The sequence below is a fragment of the Trichomycterus rosablanca genome, chromosome 9, assembly GCF_030014385.1.
Source record: "Trichomycterus rosablanca isolate fTriRos1 chromosome 9, fTriRos1.hap1, whole genome shotgun sequence".
NCBI lineage: Eukaryota > Metazoa > Chordata > Actinopteri > Siluriformes > Trichomycteridae > Trichomycterus > Trichomycterus rosablanca.
Window position 1 is genome coordinate 1553595 of NC_085996.1, and position 27397 is coordinate 1580991.

The following is a 27397-nucleotide window of genomic DNA, read 5'->3' on the forward strand; positions in this document are numbered from 1 at the left end:
GAGGCGTCGCGGGTGCGTCACGGCCTGATGACCCTCGGCCCGAGCGGAGCCGGAAAGACGACCGCCATTAACATCCTCATGCGCGCCATGACAGAGTGCGGCGCTGCTCACAGAGAGATGAGGATGAACCCCAAAGCCATCACCGCGCCCCAGATGTTCGGCCGTCTGGACGCCGCTACCAACGACTGGACCGACGGGATCTTCTCCACCCTGTGGAGGAAAACTCTCAGAACTAAAAAGGGTGAGCATGAGCTGGGTTTTAAAAACTCTTCCAAAGTTATCAGCCATTTGAAGGGCAGAGTGAACCATTGTTCTGGTCTGAAGTGAGAAAAATTAACAACTTCAGGCTTTAAAACCCCCAGGATTCTTTGCTGTATTTGAAGTAGCAGCATAAACCAGTACAAACACATAACTGCAGCTCATGTATTAAACATGACATTAATATTATTCAATTATTATCTTTAGGCTTTGTAAATGTTTTCACTCCCTCAGAATGAGCACTGCACACTGCACATCATGTATTTATTCTTTATTCAGGAGAAAACATCTGGATTGTGCTGGATGGGCCAGTAGACGCCATCTGGATCGAGAACCTGAACTCGGTGCTGGACGACAACAAAACTCTGACCCTGGCGAACGGTGACCGGATCCCTATGTCCCCGAGCTGTAAGCTGGTGTTTGAGGTGCACAACATGGACAATGCTTCTCCCGCTACCGTCTCCAGAGTGGGCATGGTGTTCATGAGCTCCTCCGCTCTCAGCTGGAGACCCATTCTGCAGGTTCTCATTTATAACTGCTAACTCTCACTTACTGCTTAGTCCTGATCAGGGTCAAGGGGGATTCAGATCCACCCAGGAAAAAAGCTAGATGCAAAGAAGAAATACCACATTGACAGACAGACTCAAACCTAGAGGGAATTTAGATCTGCTAATCCACCCACTGGCAAGTATTAAGAAGTAGGAAGAAAATAAGGATTCTGTGGGAAAGTGGATCTTATGATCTTAAGTTCTAATGGGCTGAAGGGATTCCTCATTACAGGCAGCTGTAGCCTAGCGTTTAGGTACTGGACCAGTAATCAGAAGGTTGCTGGTTCAAGCCCCACCACTGCCAGGTTGCCAGGGCCCTTAACCCTCATTTGCTTAGATTGTATACTGTCACAGTACTGTAAGTCGCTTTGGATAAAAGTGTCTGTGAAATACTGAAAATGTAAATGTACTGCTGCAATAGCGGCCTCTGCTGGCTGGTCGAGACACCGCATGACACAGATGGTGAATAGCGGAGAGCAGTGCGTGACTCTCAGTACGCCATACTGATCCCTGCCCACCTAATGCAGGTGAAAAGAAGTGGCTGCTACACATGTGTCGGAGGGGGCATGTGTTAGGTACTGTGCTCCTCAGTCAGGGTCGAGATTTACAGCAGTAGAGCAGATATTTATATGAGATATTTATACTACAGAGATACCATCAGCCAGAACCAAATTCCTTGTGTTTATCCGATAAATCTGATTCTGATTCTGAGATATAACTGGGGAATTGGATGTGATTAGATTTGGAGAAAAAGGGAAAGATGCAACCATGCTGCTGTAGAAATAAAGTCTCAAATAAAATAAAACATGATGTGTCGTTTTCCCTTGGTGGTTACAGTGCAGTCAAACTAAATAAAAATATAAATGTACAATATTTATTCTTCCGTAACAGGATTCCTTAACAGGTCTCACTCTCATCATCTGCTTAGTAAAATAAGGAATAATAATAATGAAGCTTTTTGTGACCAGTTATAAGTCTGGTTAATAACAATTCAAGCTGCAGTATATCAAAGTGTGTGTGTGTGTGTGTGTGTGTGTGTGTCAGGGCTGGACCAACAAGCGCAGTGCTCAGGAAGCTGACAGCCTGATGAGCCTGTATGATAAGATATTTGAAGATGCTTATATATTCATGAAACAAAACCTCAAGCCAAAAATGCAGCTCTTGGAGTGCAACTACGTTATGCAGGTAAACTACAGTCATGCAGTATGAAAGAGTGTGGTCAGTACTTCAGTACTTCATTATCAGCATCCAGATCAGTTTTAAATCTTTATTAATGATCATTACACTTGAATAATTACTCGGTTACTATTACGTTACTTTACTGCGCTGATACCCGTACTGGTGCTCACCACCTGACGTGTGTGTCCAGTCGGTAAACCTGCTGGAGGGTCTGATTCCTCCTAAAGATGCTGGAGGCACGTTGAGCAGCGAGCACCTGGAGCGCCTCTTCGTGTTCTGCATGATGTGGAGTCTGGGAGCTCTGCTGGAACTGGATGACCGGGACAAGATGGAGCTGTTCGTTCGCTCTCATGAAAGCAAGCTTGACCTGCCACCGACAGAGCCTGGCCAGACCATGTTCGAGTACATGGTCAATCAGAACGGCAAGTTTACCACATCGACTTAATAAAGCTGGAGGCAACAGGTATTCCTGGTGTTTTTGGGACTGTGGGGTATTTTGGTGATTGGAATCGTGTCTCTGCTTCCGGAAGCAGATCAGGGAACAAACGACTGCGTCCAGCCTAATAAAAAATGAGCCCTCACTATTAGGGATGTAACGATGCACCACCAGACAGTTAAAAATCCATTCACATGTGTAACGATTCAAATCGGTTTACATGTACAGTATAATGAATCGATATTGACTTTAAGCAGCAGAGGGCGCTGGTGCTATTCACCTCGCCTGGTTGAAGTCACTACAGGGTTGCCAGGTTCAGAATGTATTTATGTGAGGATACTTTCTTTATTTGTATCATTTATGTATTTATTTAATGTGGGGTTTGTTTTAAAATTTCATTTCAGCTTTTTTACACAAAAAGGGAAACGTGCAGCATTGTTTTGCATAGTTTGCACCTACCTCAGAAATAAAAGGACTTTCATTATTTAGATAAATAAAAGATAAGCACAAATGCAGTATTTTTTATTTTTTTTTAAAGAGAATAATAAAAGGAAAATTTGTCTTCAATTTAATTTTGTTTAAAACAATCTGGAAAAATTCGTATCGTGAATCGCATCGTGGGTAGTGTATCGTTACATCCCTACTCATTATTGCTGATTATTTGCAGCCTATAAAGTGGATTTTTTTTATTTCAGGTGACTGGGATCACTGGAGTAAATACGTCGTGCAGTACGTCTACCCCACAGACTCGGCACCAGACTACACGTCCATTCTCGTTCCCAACGTGGACAACACCAGAACGAGCTTCCTGATTGAGGCCATCGCAAAACAGCGCAAGGTCGTCACATATCTAACTGCTGGAACACACGTGGACTGTGTGTCTCTGACCCTTGATTAGAAATTTTGTGTGTGTGTGTGTTGTGCTTAGGCTGTTCTCCTCACCGGTGAACAGGGGACTGCCAAGACGGTCATGATTAAGGCCTACACGAAGAAATACAACCCTGAGATGGATCTGTTCAAATCCATGAACTTCTCCTCCGCCACGGAGCCGATCATGTTCCAGGTGAAGGAAAGGAAGGAGATGCAGTAAAACTCACCATTACCGATGACTGATTCTGATTAACGCCGTTCTGATTACAGCGGGCAGTAGAGAGTTACATAGAGAAGCGGCTGGGCAGCACATACGGACCCCCCGGCAGACGGAGACTGACCGTTTTTATTGATGACATCAACATGCCTGTCGTCAATGAATGGGGAGATCAGGTCGGAAAATTAAACATCGATACAAATATACACCGATCAGCCATAACATTAAAACCACCTCACTGTCCATTTTATCAGCTCCACTGACCACATAGAAGCACTTTGTTTTTAACCTGCTTTCACCCTGTTTTACAATGGTCAGGACCCCCACAGAGCAGCTATTATTTAGGTGGTGGATCATTCTCAGCACTGCAGTGACACTGACATGGTGGTGGTGTGTTAGTGTGTGTTGTGCTGGTATGAGTGGATCAGACACAGCAGCACTGCTGGAGTTTTTAAACACCGTGTCCACTCACTGTCCACTCTATCAGACACTCCTACCTAGTCGGTCCACCTTGTAGATGTAAAGTCAGAGACGATCGCTCATCTATTGCTGCTGTTTGAGTCGCTCATCTTCTAGACCTTCATCAGCGGTCACAGGACGCCGCCCACGGGGCGCTCTTGGCTGGATATTTTTGGTTGGTGGACGATTCTCAGTCCAGCAGTGACAGTGAGGTGTTTTAAAACTCCAGCAGCGCCGCTGTGTCTGATCCACTCATACCTGCACACCACCACCATGTCAGTGTCACCATGAGAATCATCCACCACCTAAATAATACCTGCTCTGTGGGGGTCCTGACAAAGCATGTAGACAAACAGATGGACTACAGTCAGTAATTGTAGAACTGCAAAGTGCTTCTATATGGTAAGTGGAGCTGATAAAATGGACAGAGTGTAGAAACAAGGAGGTGGTTGGAGTTAAAGTCCAGTTTAATTGTTGTTTGTCCAGTAATGGTGATAAGAAGTGGAGGCCACACAGTCTATAAATAATCTGTAATATTTCATGTTTTTTTTCTGTAGATCACAAATGAAATAGTGCGTCAGACGATGGAGATGTCGGGCATGTACAGTCTGGATAAACCCGGTGATTTCACCACCATAACAGACGTTCAGATGATGGCCGCCATGATCCATCCCGGCGGTGGCAGGAACGATATTCCTCAGAGACTGAAGAGACAGTTCACAGTGTTTAACTGCACGCTTCCGGCCAACTCCTCCATCGACATGATCTTCGGTAATAATCACGTCGGTACTGCGCTCGGTCAGGAGTGAAATATGATGGGGTAACTGGATACGACTAGATTGGGAGGAACACTGGGGCAAAATGTGGGGATGTTTTGGTGTTTTTAGCTGCTTTACACTGATTGCTGATGTAACCGAGCGTCTTTAATGTTTACTGAGTCTATAAAGAAAGAAATCAACTGAACACAGACAAACTATTTAGAGCAGAAAACTTTACTGGTTTGTTCTTTTTGAGGTGCAGCACAGAGACGATCACGTGTGTAGAGAAACACACTTTTACATTCATTATGGATCCACAAAGGGACAAAATGCACTTAATACGTAAAACACACATCAAACACGGTCAGGTAGTGAAGTCTCGTAGGTTAATGTAATTACTGTAAGATTGCTAGGATGCCTTATACTGCACATTTCACGATCCGTGCTGTGATTTTCACGGTCTGAATTAGGCAGGACCTTAATTATTCATTATTAGTGGGTTCTGTCTTTCTTTTTCATGCCAAACCTTTGAAGCTGTTTCACAGAGAACTGACCAGTACTTTTCTATTAGGAATTATTGGCTGTGGATATTTCCATCAGTGTCGAGGATTTACACCAGAGATCTCTGACACTGTACAGCGTCTCGTACCCGCTTCCCGGATTCTCTGGCAATGGACCAAGGTAAAATGCATCGTTAGTAAAATGATCACTCCCTGTGAGGTGAAAGAGTCCAAACCTCTCCTGCACTGTGTTACAGGGGAAGATGTTGCCCACTCCATCAAAGTTTCACTACTTCTTCAACCTAAGAGATCTGTCCAGGATTTGGCAGGGCATGCTGAAGATCAGAGCAGAAGAGTGTGAGACAGTCGCCACCCTCCTGTCCTTGTTCAAGTGTGAATGCACTCGAGTCATCGCAGACCGGTAAGGTGTCTGTCTGGCTGTCTGTCTTTCTGTCTGTCTATCTATCTCTCTCTATCTATCTATCTATCTATTTGTCTATCTGTCCGTCCGTCTATCTATCTCTCTCTGTCTGTCTGTCTACCTGTCTGTCTATCTATCTGTCCGTCCGTCCGTCTATCTATCTCTCTCTGTCTGTCTATCTCTCTGTCTATCTATCTATCTATTTGTCTATCTGTCCGTCCGTCTATCTATCTCTCTCTGTCTGTCTATCTATCTATCTATCTATCTATCTAGGGTCTATCTATCTGTCTATCTATCTGTCTGTCTGTCTGTCTATCTATCTCTGTCTGTCTGTCTATCTATCTCTCTGTCTATCTATCTATCTATCTATCTATCTATTTGTCTATCTGTCCGTCCGTCTATCTATCTCTCTCTGTCTGTCTGTCTATCTATCTATCTATCTATCTATCTATCTATCTATCTATCTATCTATCTATCCGTCCGTCTATCTATCTCTCTCTGTCTGTCTGTCTATCTCTCTGTCTATCTATCTATCTATTTGTCTATCTGTCCGTCCGTCTATCTATCTCTCTCTGTCTGTCTGTCTATCTATCTATTCTATCTATCTATCTATCTATCTATCTATCTATCTATCTATCTATCTATCTATCTATCTATCTATCTATCTATCTATCTATCTATGTCTATCTGTCCGTCCGTCTATCTATCTCTCTCTGTCTGTCTGTCTATCTATCTATTTATCTATCTATCTATCTATCTATCTATCTATCTATCTATCTATCTATCTATCTATCTATCTATCTATCTATCTATCTATCTTTCTATTTGTCTGTCTATCTATCTCTCTGTCTGTCTGTCTATCTCTCTGTCTATCTATCTGTCTGTCTGTCTGTCTATCTATCTATCTATCTATCTATCTATCTATCTATCTATCTATCTATCTATCTATCTATCTTTCTATTTGTCTGTCTATCTATCTCTCTGTCTGTCTGTCTATCTGTCTATCTATCTAGGGTCAATCTGTCTATCTATCTGTCTGTCTGTCTGTCTGTCTGTCTATCTATCTAATGACTAGCTGTGTGTATTCCAGGTTTGTGTGTGAGGAGGATAAGCACTGGTTCGAGAAGTCTATAGCCCAGGTCATTCAGGAACACGTGGATCCTGCTTTGGTGCCACACCTCCACCCCGACCCTTACTTTGTGGACTTCCTGAGAGAGGCTCCAGAGCCTACAGGAGAGGAGGCTGATGACGCCTGTCTCGACGCTCCCAAAATCTATGAACTGGTACGTTTATTTTAAAACATGGTCCTGACCTGGTCTCAGCTGGGCTGTAATGAGAGCTGATTAAATACACCAGCAGCTCCTGCTGTCTGCTCGAGGTTCCTCCAGGACATTGCATGATGCTCCATACACAGTAAAGCACCTGGCCGGTGTCACAGATCAGCCAGGCACATGTGGGAAGGGACGAGGGCTAGTATAAATCTTACACACATCACACTTCTGCTATATTTCCCAGGTGCCGGACTTCCAGTTCCTGTCGGAGAGACTGCGGTTCTATCAGAGCCAGTATAACGAGGCTGTTCGGGGCTCACATCTGGACCTGGTCTTCTTTACTGATGCCATGACCCACCTCATCAAGGTCAGTGTAAAGTTCTGACCACAGCTCAGCCTTTAAACCCAGAGTTTATAAAAACTGCTAGTTTCTCTCGGCCGCAGATCTCCCGCATCATCAGGACCGATGGAGGAAGCGCTCTGCTGGTGGGAGTGGGAGGGTCGGGCAAGCAAAGCCTTTCACGGCTCGCGTCGTACATCGCCGGTTACAGGATATTCCAGATTACACTCACTAGGTGAGACGGCGTAGTTCCCTGGGTTGAGTGATTTGCAGAATATCAGTGATTCTGCACTTTTTACATCTTTATCCTGTATCACTCAGAACCTATAACATCAGCAACCTGATGGATGACCTGAAAGTGCTGTTCAGAACGGCCGGCGCTGAAGGAAAAGGCGTCACGTTCATCTTCACGGACAACGAGATAAAAGACGAGGCCTTCCTAGAGTACCTTAACAATGTTTTGTCATCTGGAGAGGTGAAGCAGCTTCACTAATCACTAATAACTAAGTCCCTACCGATTCACGGACGTGAGAATGGCGCCATGGACCGTGAAATGAGCCGTTCCCCGTGTAATATGTAATTTGCTGTGAAATTTAAAATGTACGGTTTAGCGATTTACCATTTTTTATTCACGTGCAGTACAAATGCATCAAGATTACTGGTTAATCCGCACTGTGAGGCGCCCTAGTGTAACCGAGCGTCTTTAGAGTTTGATGATCACGTGTGTAGAGAAACACACTTTCGATTATGGAATCCACAAAGGGACAAAATGCGCTCATTATCAGCAAACAACATCACAGAAAAGTCTCTTACACTAGCAGTCCTACGGCAATTCAGTTTGCAATGAGTTAGTCAAAATGACCAAGATGTGGAACACGGACAAGAGCTTTAATATTTAAATTAATGACATTTTTAATTAATGACATAAATTAATGAAAGACTGTAAAGACGTCCGTAAAATGAAGCACATTTCCCAGTGAATTTAGTCGAGCCCTAGTAATACGGATCATTTCTGCGGAAGTAAAAACACACTGCACTTGATATTCACTTTCTCATGTTTCTCCTCTAGGTCTCGAACCTTTTTGCTCGTGATGAACTGGACGAGATAACACAGAATCTCATCCCCGTAATGAAAAAGGAGACGCCCCGAGTGCCGCCCACCTTTGATAATCTGTATGAATACTTCATCTCCCGGGCCAAAAAGAACCTCCATGTGGTGCTGTGTTTTTCCCCGGTGAGTCTCACCCCTCTGTTTGATGCTCTTCATTTTATTCTCTCAGAATGTGAGTCAGATTCACTCACAGTAAAAGAGCAGTTACAGAAATCGTTGTAATTTTAAGACTGAAGTGAATTAACACGCTTCATAATGTGGAATATTTTGATCAGGTGGGGGAGAAGTTCCGCTCCCGCTCTCTGAAGTTCCCCGGACTGATATCCGGATGCACCATGGACTGGTTCACCCCGTGGCCGAGTGAAGCCCTGATGGCCGTGTCCCAGTATTTCCTCTCGGACTTCCACATGGTCTGTTCGCCTGAGGTGAAGACTGCGGTGGTCCAGACTATGGCCGTCTATCACGACAGAGTCTCCTCCACCTGCGAGAGCTACTTTGAGAGGTACCGTACTGTACTTAGAGATACAGCCATGTTAGAGAACCTCAGTTTTATAGACACTAAGTCACCCAAACTAGTAAAGAGGGTCAAGACGAGGATCAAACCCAGGTCCTCGGGGCATATTTTGCTGCCTCATCAATCGAATCTCACAGTGATGACGTCTAACATTCATTTAAAGGGAATTTATTTAATGGGTTAAGGGCCTTGTTCAAGGGCCCAACAGTGGCTGCACGACAGAGCCTGGATTTGCATTGACAGTCATTGACTGGTAGCCCAAAGCTCTATCCACTAGGCTCCCACTGTCCCTTGTACCTTATATCAAGGGTTTAACCTATGCTGTTATCTTTTAACTTAACGGGCACAAATTCCCACAGGCATACTGTAATATCAGAGTCATTTGAAGCGCTTTATTAGAGAATCGGCTATTGTTCTAGCTAAACAGCTCATTGTCAGGTGTCCAGATACCTTTGGTCATACCAATTCCACTTATACCAAAAGGTATTCATGTATAATCGAGCTGAATTCATGAAATCTGTCCCTTTCTTTTGCTACAGATCAGGTTTTGTGGTCCAAAGTCTGGAATCAACCTTTCTGTTCCTCTTTCTTTTTATTCAGATTCAGACGAAGGGCCCACGTCACCCCGAAATCCTACCTGTCCTTCATCAATGGATACAAAACCCTCTATACAGAGAAGCACACCCACATCAACACTCTTGTTGAGCGCATGAATGTCGGTAGGGACAAGGCCAGTACATTTGTAATGTGTTTTGTGTGTGTACGAGTGTGTTTGAGTGATCAAGCCCTGCTCGTTTCCCAGGTCTAGCCAAGCTAATGGAAGCCAGCGAATCCGTCGCGCAGCTGTCCAGAGACCTGGTGGTGAAGGAGCAGGAGCTGGCGTTGGCCTCGGCCCGAGCCGACAAGGTACATCATTCGATCAGAACTGAGCAGAGCGTTTTCACTTTGCTAGATCGATCGTGAGCTCATGGACTTGGTCGTGCAGGTCCTCAAGGAGGTGACTGTGAGCGCCGAGGCCGCCTCTGTGGTCAAAAACGAGGTGCAGGTGGTGAAGGATAAAGCGCTGAAGATCGTGGAGGAAATCGAGAAGGAAAAAGGTGTGGCAGAGCTGAAGCTGCAGGCGGCTGAACCTGCACTCATGAAAGCTGAGGCGGCTTTAAACGTGAGTTCCAAAAACTGATGTAGCAGCTCAAAAGTATTTGGACACCTGACCATGGGCTTGTCAGACCTCCCATTTTAAAAACACACAGTGGCGTCTGATCTATTCAGCTAGAACGACAGCGGCTTTTCTAATAAAGCCTCTTTAAATGACTTTGAAATACAGAATGCCTGTGGGAATTTGTGCCCGTTCAGTCGAAAGATGACAGCGTTTGTATGGCTCGGCACATGAATTCGATAATTAAAAGAAGTGTCCAAATACTTTTGTACTATATATACAAACCTGAAGAAGTGAGATCCAAGAGTTACCTCTCTTTAAATTTTAATGACAGAAGAAACCTAAAATAGAAATAAGCAGGAAACGCTTATAGGTGCTTATAAAACGATTTCTGAAGCACAATGCTAAGTGAGACCCAACCTGCCACGCCCACACAGGCCGACAGAAAGCGTAGTTCTCTCTGAACTAAACTTCAAAGCATTTTCTGCGCCTCATTAAAGGTTCCTCACTACCTGAGAAGCACCGTCTAACAGCGTACCTCTGACTGACTGGCTTTGCCCTCTGAATTATTTGCTAGATCTCCTGCTAGCGCTCTCTAACTTTTGTCATTAACTCAGTTGATACAGGGTAGAGTCGTTCTGGGTCTTTGATTCTGTTTTATGAGTTGACTTGTTCGGTTCCCTGCCGAGTGTGTGTGGTTCTGTTTGTGTGGCCTGTCCTTTCTACCCTTGTCCTGTCCTGTTCACTGGAACGACTGTAGGATCTGAAACCACTATATCCTAGATTTGTAAATCGTTTTTGACCTCGTGTCTTTAACAGACCATCAAACCGGCCGATATCGCAACAGTGAGGAAACTGTCCAAGCCACCACATTTAATCATGAGAATTATGGACTGCTGTCTGCTTCTCTTCCGCAAGAAGCTGGACCCCGTCGTCATGGATCCAGAGAGGCACTGCCTTAAGCCCTCCTGGAGCGAAGCCATGAAGGTAAAATCCCTGAAACACCGTGCAGGACCTCACGAGATCTGATGGTTCTAATGAGACTAATGATACGAGTCTCCTCTCTTCACCCCTAAGCTGATGAGCGGCGGCGGCTTCCTGACGTCACTGCAGCAGTTTCCTAAGGACACGATAACCGAAGAGACGATGGAGCTGCTGGAGCCGTACTTCCAGATGGAGGATTACACGCTGGAGAACGCCAGTAAAGTGTGCGGAAACGTGGCGGGTCTGCTGTCCTGGACACAGGCTATGGCCACCTTCTTCAGCATCAACAAGGAGGTGCTGCCACTGAAGGTAAAACACGAGAGCCGGACCCACAGAAATCACTTCAAAATACATACGGTGGTTTATTAATCATGGATATATACAATCTATACGATTAAAAACTCAAAGATTAAAGGCTTTTCTTACAGGTCTCACTTTTGTGTGTTGTGTGATTATAAATATGGACATGCTGAGGCAGCAAGACTAAAATCACTGCCAGTCATTAGACTCCTAAATTGTGAGCTGGAGTGGTGCAGGGGGTTTGATTTTGGGCTACGATCGCAAATTTAATTTTCATTAACCTCGAGACAGGAATACCCTGAACTCGGTGCCAGTCCATTGCAGAGCAGGGTGCCAGTCCCAGATCTCAGCTGTGATGGGCGAGCATAATATACGATACCCCTGCACCTAAATGTAACGTGTGATGTTCACTTCTGGTTCATCAGCGGCAAAAGCACATTCGTTACCAGCATCCCAACACACACACACACACACAAGACTCTTCTCTAACTTTATTAGTAACACTGGCATATCCTGCCTTCTTCCTACCCAGGCTAATCTCAGCGTTCAGGAGAACAGGCTAACGGCAGCTAATAAGGAACTGGAACGCTCAGGCCCAGCTGGATGAAAAGCAGGCAGAGCTGGACATGGTGCTGGCCAAATTCGAAGCAGCCATGAAGGAGAAGCAGGTACGTCCTCTTCTACTGGTGACTGGTGCATCATACATCAGTTTTAACTGTAGATACTGGGATTTTCATCTCAACAGATCAAGCACTCAGTGTGTGTATGTGTGTGTGTGTGTGTGTGTGTGTGAGCGCTTCCTACCTAATCAGTCCATCTACCTGCACTAAAATTCACTGTAGCCAATCAGACTGCAGTTACCACCTTAAATTTCCAGTCACCAGTCAGACTCCACTTCAGACACTCAACGTCAGTCGGTTCTGGGCGTGGCGTTGAGTTTTAAAGACGTTGAGTTTCGAGGTATTTTCCCCCATAAGGATGTTTGGGGAACCTGTTAATGCGTCCATGGTCCCGGTGAGCTGCAGATATTTTAGTCTCATGTAAAATAATGAGGTTGTTTTTGACTCTTAAACACTGAAAATAACACAAATATAATATAAACACACTGAAATACAATTACTAACTGTTAAAAATGCAATAAAAGCTGCACTTTAGCTTTACTTTATTGTTTTGTTATGCTTTTTAATGAGTGGAGAGAACTTATGAGCAGTAATAATGAAGAGAGGTTTAGTGTTTTTATGTTGTTCTTTTAATACATTAAGTTAAGAGTTTTAGACTCTGGGAGAAGCTGATTCTGATTCTCACCATTTCTCAGAAGCTGGAGCTGTAACACAAAGTGAAACAGGAAGGAGAATCATGTGGAGCTGTAACCCTGGATCTGACGCTTATTCCACACTAATGCAGATTCAGCTCATGTTCACATGACATCTTACCACACCGCTCAAGCCAAGCGCTGATCAAAGCACACGTTGAGTTTGAGGGAAACGTTGAGTTTAAGGGTACAAATTTCTCAAAGAAGGCCGTCGAGTTTCAGATTTTGAGTTTAGGGGACGTACAGTTACAAGGTACCACAGTACTAACATTAGCTGTTGATCCAAGTCCACATTCCCTAATACCCGGGGCCCAATCAGAGCATTTCGTGGCCTTTTTATTTCACAAATCACTGTGTGTGTAAACGTGCATCTAATGCTTACGAGACACTGGAATAACGTTAACTGTTTTCAGGATCTGCTGAACGACGCCGAATCGTGCAGAAATAAAATGCAGACGGCCTCCGCTCTGATCGACGGGCTGAGCGGGGAGAAAGTGCGCTGGACCGAGCAGAGCAGAGAGTTCACCTCACAGATCAGCAGGCAGGTTTCTCTCAGTCTCTCCACGGCTCCTGGGGTCGAACCGAGGTTCACGTGTCTGTCTCTGCTCTGCTCTCAGGCTGGTTGGAGACGTCCTGCAGCTGACCGGCTTCCTGTCCTACTGTGGTCCGTTCAACCAACAGTTCCGTAACATGCTGCTGAAGGAGATCTGGGAGGCCGAGCTCACGAAGAAGAACATTCCCTTCACTGAAAACCTGAACCTGATCTCCATGCTGGTGGACCAGCCCACAGTAGGATTTTATTTAACATCCTGGTCTTAATACCACCTACATGATGTGGGATTTAGTCCTAGATACTCAGTTCTGGTTACAGTGCTGGTACTGGTGCTTTATCTAAAGCGACTTAGAGTAGAGTGACAGTACAGTCTCAGCAATTAAGGGTTAAGGGCCTTGCTAAAGGGCCCAACAGCAGCAATCTGGCAAAGGTGGGGCTTGAACCAGCAAGCTTATGATTGGATGAATCCAAAACAAAACAGTAAATGTTCTGAGTGTAAAGAGAAGCCCTGATTAATCAGTAGTCAGTACTGATGCCTGATGAGAGTGGGATCAGTGAAGGCTGTTGATGGAATGTTGATGGAAGACCCTCACAGGTGGTATCTTCTCCCCCCTCGTTCAGATCAGCGAGTGGAATCTGCAGGGCCTTCCGGGTGATGACCTGTCGGTGCAGAACGGCATCATTGTCACCAAAGCTACCCGCTTCCCCCTCCTCATCGACCCCCAGACTCAGGGCAAGGCTTGGATCAAGAAGAAGGAGAAAGCCAACGAGCTCCAGGTCAGATCCGTGGCTCAGGCTAGCTAACGTCAGCACTAGGTACACGACATGATGCTAACGAACGCTCCGTATCGTTCCAAGGTCACGTCTCTGAATCACAAGTACTTCCGCACCCATCTGGAGGACAGCCTGTCCCTGGGTCGCCCTCTGCTCATCGAGGATGTACCCGAGGAGCTGGACCCAGCGCTGGATAACGTGCTGGAGAAGAACTTCATCAAGTCTGGATCCTCCTACAAGGTGAGCGTTACATTTACATTTCCGGAATTTAGCAAAAGCGACTTACAGTCTGAGCAATTGAGGGTTTAGGGCCTTGCTTAAGGGCCAAACAGTGGCAGTGGTAGGGTTTGAACCAGCGACCTTCTGCTTACTAGTCCAGTACCTTAACCACTTGGCTACAACCGCCCTACATGTCAATCATTTCTATCACATTTCATCCAAAGGCCCTTACAATTATGACTGAATACAGTTTGAGCATTTAAGGATTAAGGGCCTTGCTTAGGGGCCCAACAGTGGCAGCCTGGTGATGATGGGGCTTAAACAGACAACCGTATGATTACTAGTCCAGTACCTTAATCACTGAACTACCACTGCCCATGCATGTAAATAAATAAACAATGAATGGATTAATCACAGGGCAGATGTAGGTGGGTACCAGAGCTTTTACATCAGGACGTGCCTGCATATCCTGTTCAGTGTTAACCGAAACACTGCGTACGACAGGTTAAAGTCGGAGACAAAGAGATCGACGTGATGGACGGCTTCCAACTCTACATCGCCACCAAGCTGCCCAACCCGTCCTACACGCCCGAGGTCTGTGCCAAAACCTCCATCATCGACTTCACCGTGACCATGAAGGGCCTGGAGAACCAGCTGCTGGGCAGAGTCATCCTGACCGAGAAATACGTACGTCTGCACACGTTTCACGTCATCCCTTACATTCCTTTCAGTGATAAATAATGAGCCGGTCCATCACTGACTGATGTTACACAGGAACTGGAGGCTGAGAGGCTGAATCTGATGCAGGACGTCACGGCCAACAAGAGGAAGATGAAAGAGCTGGAGGATAATTTGCTTTACAAGCTCAGCACCACAAAAGGTGCGTATATAAGACCATACCAAAATAATAATTTAGTATTTAGTCATGAAGTCATGAGTATATTCATGTATTCATCTGTAACAGATCAGGTCTAACAACCGCTACTGTAACGTGGCGGAATGAATTTACCATGTCGGGCTTAGTGGGTAGCACTGTCGCCTCACAGCAAGAAGGTCCTGGGTTTGATCCCCAGGTAGAGCGGTCTGGGTCCTTTCTGTGTGGAGTTTGCATGTTCTCCCCATGCCTGCGTAGGTTTCCACCGGGAGCTCCGGTTTCCTCCCACAGTACAAAGACGTGCAAGTGAGGTGAACTGGAGATACAAAATTGTTCATGACTGTGTTTGATATTAAACCTGTGAACTGATGAATGAAGTGCGTCAAACATGATGTTAAAATCCTCATAAATAAATAAAGAGTCATGTCCTTCTGTGTTGCTATGCTGGCTGACAGAGGGGGCACGGAGGCGCAGATGATTGATGTGTCCAGCTCTCTGCTGGCATGGGAAACCAGCATGGTCTCAGCAATGAAAAGTTAAAAAGTTATTTATTTAATTTACTTTCTTTTCTTAGTTTTTTGGGAGTAAACTAACACGTCAACCAAGGAGTAGATCTGGCCCAAACAAGAAATACAGCTTATTTTTACCCAAGTATTTAGACTCAAAGTAAACTCAGACAAATGGTTGAGCAGACCATTAAAGGGTTAATAATGTGCTGACTGGACACAACTGTGATTCTTACAAATATCACAATTACCGGTTGAACTTGAGTAAACTTACTGGTCCATGTAGCACAAGGTCACCGTAAGTTATTTGAGTAAGTAATAAAGAAACTTTTAGAGGTCTTGTAAATGAAAATAGACTTGTTGTTTAGTCCACCCCCGTCTCTGTCTGTTCAGGCTCTCTGGTCGACGACGAGTCCATGATCGGGATCTTGAGAGTCACTAAGGAAACAGCAGCGGAGGTGAGCGAGAAGCTCAACGTGGCCACCGAGACGGAGACGAAGATCCTCGCCGCTCAGGAGGAGTACCGTCCCGCGGCGTCCCGCGGCAGCATCCTCTACTTCCTCATCACAGAGATGAGCATGGTCAACGTCATGTACCAGACCTCGCTCGCCCAGTTCCTCAGGATCTTCGACCTCTCCATGTCGAGGTGCCGTTAACCCCGCACCTCCATCTGTAACCACTTTATTATGAGTGCGTATTTTAATTATGAGTGAATCTTTTCCAGGTCAGAAAAAACCCCCCTGACCCAGAAGCGCATCGCTAACATCATCGACTGTCTGACGTACGAGGTGTTCAGATACACGGTCCGAGGCCTGTACGAGAATCACAAGTTCATCTTCACTCTGCTGCTGGCTCTCAAGATCGATCTGCAGAAGGGCAACATCAAGCACAGCGAGTTCCAGATTCTTATTAAAGGTGCCACCTGAGACAGAAAGCTACAGCACACGAGGGAATATTTATCCCTCTGTCTCTTTAACTTTCTAATTTAATGCCCTAAACTCATTTTTAACTCGCACAGGGCAAATTAACACTGTAAACACGGTAAAAACAACACAAAGCAGGCGATGCTGTCCTGACAGGATATAAAAGGAGCATTGATGAGTTCTTATAGAAGATTGTATGCAGTAGTAGACCTAGAGCTGAACTCTTTTGGAAGTAACATGTTTTCATTGCTGTAATGTTTAAACCTGACGATACTGTGACGGTATTGTAGGACCATTCCGCCGAATCGGTGCCATTTCTGTCCCCAGGAATCTTTAAAATGCATTTATATATTTATTTATTTATATTTATATATATATATATATAATATATATACTGTATATGCATTGTCTCCCTTTTTCTCCCAACTTTAAGTGCGAGAACGAAGCCAACCCACGCCCCCTCCGACACGTGGGCAGCAGCCGTATGCATCTCATCACCTACACTTTGACGAGTGCAGTGCGGATCAGCACTGTGTACGGAGAGACACACCCTGATCAGCGCACTCTCTCCCAGTCTCTGTGCAGGTGCCATCAATCAGTCAGCAGAGGTCGTAGTTGCATCAGTTATGAGAGAGTCCCTATCCGGGTTAATATCCCACCCCTATATGAACAACAGGCCAATCGTTGTCCATGTGGCTGCTCAGCCCAGCCGGCAGGCAGAGCCGAGACTCGATACGATGTATGTGAGATCCCAGCTCTGGTGTCCTAGCGCGTGTTTTTACCGCTGCGCCACCTGAGCGGCCTTAAAATGCATTTTTAATTAAGCAAAATATCCTGCACATTGATTTAATAACGAGTTCGGGAGATATAATTTAAAACGTTCATTAAAACTCCCTACAACACTGAAAAAGTAGTATTTCTTCATGTCCCCACTTTGACACGACAGCTTACAGTGAAATATAAGGATTAATGGTTGTGGATCCCTCTGATGTTTGGAGCCAGGTTCAGTTTATCAGAGCAGAACTGAGAACATTTCACAGTGATTGTTTATCTGAATTTTGTTTCACTCTCTCTGTTTAAAGGTGGTGCCGCCCTGGATCTCAAAGCTTGTCCTCGTAAACCCTTCCGCTGGATTCTGGACATGACATGGCTGAACCTGGTTGAGCTGAGCAAACTGCCCCAGTTCACCAACATCATGAGCCAGGTCAGTAACATCCTGTAAAATGTGCTTTATAATATAATAACTTCTAATGGCAAATTCACCAAAAAATGTGCAGATAGAAAAATGATTTAAACAAATATGAACACTTGTTTGAAAGCTGTGGTCAGAGCTCAGGGTCAGTCATTGTACCAAGAGATTTAAGGGCCCTACTAAAGGGATTTAAACTCACAGCCTTCCAGTTGATACCCAAAGCTTGCTTTTTACTCTGACACACTGTAGCCTATGAATAATGATGATTACACATTTGTGTTGAGTTTTATTGGCATACAGTTAATAAATAGTATTATTATATTGATGTTTATGCACACGTTCCTGTTCATACACAAAGGTGTCCCGGAATGAAAAGGGCTGGAAGGCGTGGTTCGATATGGACGCACCAGAGGACGCAGTGATTCCCGATGGTTATAATGATTCACTGGAGATCTTCCACAAATTACTGCTTATCAGGTACAATATCAGTCGTCTAAGGGTACGATTCTTCTCCCTCTGGCTGCTGCAAATTAATTTGATGCCAAAAGTTTTACATCAAGAGTTACATCAACTCAAGACATCATCAAAAAGCATCATCAGCCGTGCAATCATTGTAAAATTTAGCAGAATGCACCTCATTTTACTTGGAAGATGGGTCTGGGTCTGGATCAGGTCTGATTCTGTGTTTTAAGTAAATGGGCTCATTCAGATACATGAGCTCTGATTTGCTCATGATGGTTAATGCCATTACTCCAAACCAGAGAAAAGTTCAGCTCTCCTTACTCCTGATATTAATAATGTATTTATTTTTATGACTTCAGATGGGGTGACCTTAAAGATGCTGTAGATCTTAAATCTAAATCTACTTTTTTTATTTTCTCCCATTTTTCTCCCGATTTAGCATAGCAAATTAGTCTTCCACCGCTGGGGATCCCGACTGCGTCCGAGGAGGGTATATTCGCCTGTCCCATGCCCCCTCTGACGCGTGCACAGTCCCTTAACCCCTTCTTATTTGCCCACGCCTCAGTGGATTGGCACATGAGGCCGGATATCACGCGCCTCGGGCTACTTATCAGGGTCCTTACACAGCATCGAAGACCTCGCCTACTTTTTAGTCCCGTCTTTTCCCACACAACAGACTTCGATTGCCAATTTTGTCTCACATTTGTGCCCGCTAGAGTCCCAGCACTGGTGTGCTAGCGGAATATATCGCTGTGCCACCCGGGTGCCCTAAATCTACTTTTGTGATAGTTTCAGTGTTTATTAACAGAACCATTCATTAAATTGCTTTCTCAGTTAAAAAGAGGATGAAAATTAATCACCGCTTGTGATTAACCATGTGTGGATCATTACAGTATCAGCAGACCAGGACTTTTAAAGCACCACCATTGTGAATGAAGTGAATTTAAACAAATGTCATGTGACAGATCCTGGAGTCCAGATCGCACGCTGTCTCAGGCCAGGAGCTACGTAGGGCACGCATTGGGCGCGAGGTTCGCCCAGTCTGTTATTCTCAATCTGGAGGCAACGTGGGGGGAGAGCGACCCTCGTACCCCTCTGATCTGCTTCCTCTCCATGGGCTCGGATCCAACCAACCAGATAGAAGCTCTCTCCAAGAAACTCGGACTCGGTAATAAAGCCGTAACTAATTACAGTGGAGCAAAAAGTGGAGGACTGTTTTTTACTGTATGTTGGGTTGCTTGTTTAGAATGCAGAGCTATATCTATGGGACAGGGACAGGAAGTGCATGCGAGGAGGCTGGTGCAGATGTCCATCGCACAGGTACCAACACTACCTACAGAGACGTTTATTATATTCAGAAATTAAATCCTGTGTAAATAAGATTTAATCACACTAAAGATAAGTCTGAGAACTGGTATAGGGTACTGGGGTTCCAGTCTCAGTGATGCTATAGGCTGACAGGGTGTCTGCACATACATGATTGGCTGTGTCTGAGGGAGGAGGGATAGAAGGAAGTCCTTGCACCCAGTATGCGGTCTGTGAAACCGGACCTGCCGTGACCCTGACCTGGCATAGCCATGACTAAAGCATTTCTGTATGGAGCAAACATCAAGTCTTATTTAGAAGACCTTACAAACCTTCTTGTCATACATTCAGTTTAAAGCTCATCACCAGTAATTGTGTGTCTGACCGTCTGTGGTCCACAGGGAGGCTGGGTCCTGCTGCAGAACTGCCACCTGGGTCTGGAGTTCATGGACGAGCTGCTGGACACCGTGAGCACAGTGGAGAACGTTCATGAGAGCTTCAGGGTGTGGATCACCACGGAGCCACACGACCGCTTCTCCATCACGCTGCTGCAGGTAATGTAACATCATCAACAGGGGGGAAACTTGGGGGAAACCAGGGGGTCGAGGTCTCCGATCATCATCATCAAAGAATCTTCTTGTCGTTTTAGTCCTCCATCAAGTTCTCCAACGATCCTCCTCAGGGAGTGAAAGCCGGACTGAAGCGAACGTTCGTCGGGATCTCTCAGACTCAGCTGGACGTCAGCAACCTGCCCATGTGGAAGCCGCTGCTGTACAGCGTCGCGTTCTTGCACACGGTGGTGCAGGTAGGAACGACCTGGCGCTTACAGGATACGTGGTTTCCCAGAATTACACAGTCTTCACCTTTTTTTTACGCAGGAACGTCGCAAGTTCGGACCCCTGGGCTGGAATATTCCGTACGAGTTCAACTCGGCAGACTTCAGCTCCAGTGTGCAGTTCATCCAGAACCATTTGGATGAGTGCAGTCCCAAAAAGGTTCGGAATAATGTCTTACTTTGATAAAAAGTCTTTGGGTCTGTGTGAAACCGAGCTCTCTCTGTACATAGACGCGTTTCCCATCATTCTACACTCCCGAGAAGAGGGCGTGTCTAAATTCTTAGCTCCCTTAAAATGCTCCTACTGAGGCGCCTTAATTCTGAGTGATGATCTGACTGAGCGTCTCCTTAGCGCTGAAGGCAATCCCAGCATTCAGTGCGGCACAACTTTGCTCACAAAAAACTACAAACGTGGCGGATGAATCAATCCAGAGCAACTAACGGAGTTCCTTTGACATGTAAATAAATTCACATTGATGTTTAATTTGTATAAAGGTGCAGGAGTGACGTTTATTTGTAAATTCAGGCGTAGAGCGTCTAAATAATCTGATTATGAGCTCCATGTCTGATTAGAATGCTCTGTACTGAGGGAGCTGATCAGGTTTACAGTGGGGAGCAGGGCGGGTCACTAGGTTCAGTGTGTGTCCTTTGCTCGTGCTGACCAGTTTGGCTTGTTTATCTGCAGGGCGTGTCGTGGGACACCGTGCGCTACATGCTGGGAGAGGTGCAGTACGGAGGCAGAGTGACGGACGACTACGACAAACGACTTCTGAACTGTTTTGCACGAGTAACACACGACCCCCCCAACCTAATAATAAATATAATAACGTTAGCGTATGATGTACGAGAGACGTTTTTAATCGTAACCGCCGCTCTGATTACCAGGTGTGGTTCGGCGACCGGCTGTTCGAGCCCTCGTTCTGCTTCTACACCGACTACAATGTTCCCGTGTGTAAGACGGTGGAGGAATACCTGGAGTATATTCACACTCTGCCCTACGTCGACACCCCTCAAGTGTTCGGTCTGCATCCCAACGCTGATATCACGTAAGAGTCCATCAGAGCTGCTCACACACACTCACACTCTCACCTGAACACAACACCTCACTCTCCACCCAGAAACCCCAAGAAAACTTTAAGGAATTATGTGCTTCATCTTTGCAGCAACAGTTTAGGGAAGGCCCTTTTTTGTTCCAGCATAACCCTACTAAACTTAATAACCTCACAATGAAGTTAAATGTCTTAATAATAAAATAACGACGTGGGTTTTACTCTCACATTTACACCGATCAGGCATAACATTAAAACCACCTCCTTGTTTCTACACTCACTGTCCATGTTATCAGCTCCACTTACCATATAGTAGTCCATCTGTTTCTCTGCATGCTTTGTTAACCCCTTTCACCCTGTTCTTCAATGGTCAGGACCCCCACAGGACCACCACAGCGCAGGTATTATTTAGGTGGTGGATCATTCTCAGGACTGTGTTTGTTGTGCTGGTATGAGTGGATCAGACACAGCAGCGCTGCTGGAGTTTTTAAACACCTCACTGTCACTGCTGGACTAAGAATAGTCCACCAACCAAAAATATTCAGCCAAGAGCGCCCCGTGGGCGGCGTCCTGTGACCGCTGATGAAGGTCTAGAAGATGAGCGACTCAAACAGCAGCAATAGATGAGCGATCGTCTCTGACTTTACATCTACAAGGTGGACCGACTAGGTAGGAGTGTCTGATAGAGTGGACAGTGAGTGGACACGGTGTTTAAAAACTCCAGCAGCGCTGCTGTGTCTGATCCACTCATACCAGCACAACACACACTAACACACCACCACCATGTCAGTGTCACTGCAGTGCTGAGAATCATCCACCACCTAAATAATACCTGCTCTGTGGTGGTCCTGACCATTGAAGAACAGCATAAAAGGACTACAGTCAGTAATTGTAGAACTACAAAGTGCTTCTATATGGTAAGTGGAGCTGATAACATGGACAGTGAGGGTAGAAACAAGGAGGTGGTTTTAATGTTATGGCTGATCGGTGTACGTCTACGCTTACAACTGTGACCGAACACAGTTCAAGCCATTAAGGTCTAAGGGCCTCGTTTAGGAGCCCAAACCAGCAATCCTCTGTTTACTAGTTACTGGTAAGTTGTGAGGATAATTGTCTTTGTTAAATGCTAGAAATGAACTTCTGACAGGTATCAGGGTAACACCTCAGCCGAAGTCCTGGACACCATCACAAACATCCAGCCTAAAGAGAGCGCCGGAGGTTCAGGAGAGACGCGAGAGTCGATCGTCTACCGCCTCGCCCAGGACATGCTGGATAAACTCCCTCCCAACTACGTACCTCATGAGGTATAAGAGTGTTTAACAGTGCCGTTTACTTTATAAAGAAATGAATTTATAAGTGGTGCTTATTAAATTACAGCCACGCTTAAATGTCCCCGATTAATAATCTGTGTAACATCACTGACCAGGTGAAAGCCAGGCTGGTGAAAATGGGAGCCCTGACCTCCATGAACATCTTCCTGAGGCAGGAGATCGACCGCATGCAGAGGGTCATCAGCGTGGTCCGGACTAGCTTGATCGATCTCAAGTTGGCCATTGAGGGCACCATCATCATGAGTGAGGTAGGAACTGATGACTGGGTCTTACCCACTGTTGCACATTTTCACCACCACTGTAGCTCGGTCATTCTGAGGCTGCCTGGCCAGTAACGAGCGTTTGTATTGGCTTGCAGAGCCTCAGGGACGCGCTGGACAACATGTTCGACGCTCGAGTCCCAAACCTGTGGAAGAAGCTCTCCTGGGAGTCGTCCACCCTGGGGTTCTGGTTCACCGAGCTCCTGGAGAGAAACGCTCAGTTCCATAGCTGGCTGTTCGATGGGAGGCCCAAAACATTCTGGATGACCGGATTCTTCAATCCCCAGGGTAACCAGACTGTAATCACTTTGTTCTGTTTATTAAAAATGTAGAAGATGCACATTTAATCACTAAATTTGGAGTTTTTTTAGATTGTATTAGGAATTAGAATGAATGAAAAGCCAGCCAGTATGAGACACCAGCTCACGTCAAACCAGTACTGCATGAGTAAGGCTGGATTAAACACTTATTAGTGCCGGCTGTGCCACTGTTCCTTGTGAGGCCGTGCCGTTTACCTTGCCTCGGTGCTACCTCAAGTAACATTTACTCCATTTATTCTTTGACGCTCGGTTTTTACCGCTACACTCAAACTTTAATCTGATTTGTCACTTACCTTTTCAAAGCACCACCAGTAGGACAGTGAAAAGTGAAGCATTGTTTCACAAAACCCAATTAGAACCATGGCATTGTGGGAAAAACACAGAAAGGTGAGAGCGGGTTTGCATTATAGGTAGCAGTCGTACATTTCCTAATCCTGGAATCACATCGTAGCTCTTTAATAAGATTTAGTGCATCTTTTAGAGTAATTCAGGAATAAAATGTAATGAAGCCGCTTTATTATTTGGCTGTAAGTTTTTATCTTATCACGTGTCCAAATGACGAGCATTCCTGTTTTACACAAAAGTCCGTATTCTAAACAACTGCATGTAAATAAACCGTCCGTACCATGGTTAGTATTTATTATTGTGTGTGACCGCTGCAGGTTTCCTCACAGCGATGATGCAGGAGGTGACGAGGGCACACCGAGGCTGGGCGCTGGACACCGTCACTCTACACAACGAGGTGTTAAAGCAAACCAAGGAGGAGATCACCACCGCACCCACGGTAAGAGCGCCACACAGAGGGCAGAACACTCAACACCAAATGATGTACATACTGTACATTGCTGTATTTTCATTTTAATTATTTACTATTTATCTGTGCTATTTCTCTATTTTCTGTATATATACAAAATTCTGTCTAGTACATTACCTGTATAATCTTGTCTGTATATTGTAGAGAGATAACAACAGCTGGAAACGAATTCCTCGTGTGTGTAAACATACTTTATATAAAGCAGATTCTGATTTAGGTGGTAAATTCTTTATTCCACAGGGTCACGCAGGGCTGAACGTGAGTCCACAGCACAGCCTGCTCCTAATTTCAACACTGTCCATGCTTATATTTATTCATGTATTTATGTTTGTGGTGTAGGAGGGCGTGTACGTGTACGGCCTCTATCTGGACGGAGCCGGCTGGGACCGCAAGAACTGCTGTCTCGTCGAGGCCACGCCCAAAGTGCTGTTCACCCCTCTCCCCGTGGTGCACATATTCGCCATCAACTCCACCGCCCCGAAAGACCCCAGACTGTACGTCTGCCCCGTCTACAAGAAACCCCGGCGCACCGACCTCACCTACATCACCGGAATCGTGCTGCGTACGGTGCAGCCCCCCGACCACTGGATCCTGCGCGGTGTCGCCCTGCTGTGTGATATCAAATAATCGCACCAACACACACACACACTGACCCACACACGCGTTCCGTTTCTTTGTTCTTTATTCAATTCAGTTCATGGAAAAATATTTTAATTGTTATTAAAAGGTTCAGGTTCTTGTTCAGCATTAAAAATAAAAAAAATATGAGTTTATCTTCACTAAACTGTGTTTGATCTTTGGTACAAGTTCTGTCACCACAACTGCAGTTTTTCTGCATTTATAAACAAGATTAATTATATTATTATCAATTTATAGTCTGAGACCCACGACTTTTACTTTATTAAATTCACTTAAATGACTTTCTGAACTGTAAGTAGCTGATCTGTATTCAGCTGGTATGGTCAAAAGTATTCGGACGCCCGACCATTAGCTTGTCGGACGTCCCATTTAAAAAAAAAACCAGACTGATCCTCTGTGTGATCTCTCAGCTAGAACAGCAGCCGCTCCTCTGAGAAGCTTCTCACAAGGCTTTAAAGTGTGTCTGTGGGAATTTGTGCTCATTCTGTAGTACAACAGAGCATTAGTAAGGCTGGGTACTGATGATGATGATGTTCTGGTTTATCCTACAAACTGTTCAAACTGAACGTGAAATAGGAATTTAGAACCTGTAAAAAACATAAACTTGCCATTTACAAAATCCTGTCCAAAAGTATGTGGACGTCCTTCCTAATTAAGCTCATGTGTTTTAGTAATTATGCTAAAGAATTTGCATGCTTACACACTTTCTACATCTACATACTTTATGGCCCTTGTTTGGCACGACTACAGTTTTAAATTGTTTTTACCGCCTGGTCAGGGTCATGGTGATCAAAAACCTTCTCATCCAGCATCAGTGCCCGACGTCACATGCTCTTTTGACTGAACAGGCACAAATTCCCTCAGACACGCCATAAATTCTTGTTTTAAAAAAAGGTTCTTATTGGACAGTGGTAGCCTAGTGGGTAGAGCTTTGGGCTATCAGTCAGAAAATTGCCCTTGAGCAAGGCCCTTAACCCCGTCTGCTCCGGTGCCATACAATGACTGACCCTGCGCTCTGACCCCAGCTTTCAAACTAGCTGGGATATACAAAGAAAGAATTTCATAGTTTCATGTGTAGATAAATATATAAAATAAAAAACATTCTTCTTTTTTCATCAGTAATTTATATAAATGTACCGACGTCCTCGTTCAGCCCCCGAGGCTCCAGCTGAAGTCTGACCGTTGCACTCGGACCTGGATGTTCCGAATTCCAGCGGTTCCGTCAGGGTCTCGTGCGTTACGTCCGTGCCCCGGTGTTTAGGAGTCTGTAGCCCATCTCGCCCTCCAGCTGTTCGGCGGTGAGCGTCCCCAGGATGGGCTGGCAGTCGGGGTTGAAGACGGAGTAGGCGCTCATCTCTCCGGGTCTCCTGAGCGTGGGGCTGCGCAGACCCTCGTACAGCCAGTAGAACAGAGAGATGAGGAAGAAGGGAAGCCCGAAGTCCAGCTCACAGAAGAGACCCAGCAGAACCAGCCACAGCAGCACCTTCAGCAGGGTCAGGTTAGTGACGGCCAAACGGTCCACGCCCAGCCAGCGGCCCACCGCGCTGTCCAGCAACCAGTCCGAGCTGTCCTGCTACAGGGCAGAGCAAAATACAATCAACTACAGCACTCTACAGCACTCTCAACAACACTCTCAACAGCACTCTCAACAGCACTCTCAACAACACTCACAACACTCTCAACAGCACTCTCAACAACACTCTCAACAACACTCTCAACATCACTCTCAACAACACTCTCAACAGCACTCTCAACAACACACTCAACAGCACTCTCAACAACACTCTCAACAACACTCTCAACAGCACTCTCAACAACACTCTCAACATCACTCTCAACAACACTCTCAACAGCACTCTCAACAACACTCAACAGCACTCTCAACAACACTCTCAACATCACTCTCAACAGCACTCTCAACAACACTCTCAACAGCACTCTCAACAACACTCAACAGCACTCTCAACATCACTCTCAACAGCACTCTCAACAACACTCTCAACAGCACTCTCAACAACAGCACTCAACAGCACTCTCAACAACACTCTCAACAGCACTCTCAACAACACTCAACAGCACTCTCAACAACACTCTCAACAGCACTCTCAACAACACTCAACAGCACTCTCAACAACACTCTCAACAGCACTCTCAACAACACTCAACAGCACTCTCAACATCACTCTCAACAGCACTCTCAACAACACTCTCAACAGCACTCTCAACAACAGCACTCAACAACACTCTCAACAGCAGGGAGGGACCCTACCAAGGAAACATGGTAAAACTTCCCATATTGAGTTTATGTTATGTTCCGAAAATCCTAACATCATGATCAGATTACTAAACTGCATCTAAACAGATGATATAACTTGTAATAACCTAATTATTCAGTTTATTAACACAATAATGCTTTTTACTGCAAGTTTCCGTATTTCACTTTATCGCGAGTCGGATCAAAAGTTTATATAAAGAACCGACTCAGTGAGCCGAGTCAAATGATCGACTCTAACATCCGACAGAAAACAGCTTTCTCAAAGATCCTGTTCTTCTAAATACATGAATACAGATCATCAGTACATGCAGATTCTGTACACTTACTGACGACGACTAGAAGGTGGAAATGAGGAAACTGGAATGTTTAACAATGAAATGCTCATTACAAGCTTACATGAGTCGAATCGCAATGATTTGACTCACTCCACAT

The 27397-nt window shown here is 45.3% G+C and overlaps 1 protein-coding gene and 1 pseudogene across 1 annotated transcript; one reads left to right on the forward strand and one right to left on the reverse strand.

The window, feature by feature from the left end:
* On the forward strand, positions 1 to 24835 carry LOC134320248 (dynein axonemal heavy chain 8-like; annotated as a pseudogene).
* On the reverse strand, positions 24264 to 27397 carry LOC134320267 (SAYSvFN domain-containing protein 1-like). The gene is made up of 2 exons (XM_063001605.1): positions 27362 to 27397; positions 24264 to 26263 (listed from the first exon to the last, which is right to left on the reverse strand). The coding sequence occupies exons 1-2, from the start codon at positions 27395 to 27397 to the stop codon at positions 25928 to 25930; spliced, it is 372 nt and encodes a 123-aa protein (XP_062857675.1). The 3' UTR covers positions 24264 to 25927.

Excerpts from the sequence above, each read along its gene's own strand:
- LOC134320267 (XM_063001605.1), bottom strand. The coding sequence starts at position 27,397 with ATGTGGAGTGAGTCAAATCATTGCGATTCGACTCAT. Across the intron at positions 26,264-27,361 it reads ATCATTGCGATTCGACTCAT|CAGGACAGCTCGGACTGGTT; the intron begins GTAAGCTTGTAA and ends TCTGCCCTGTAG.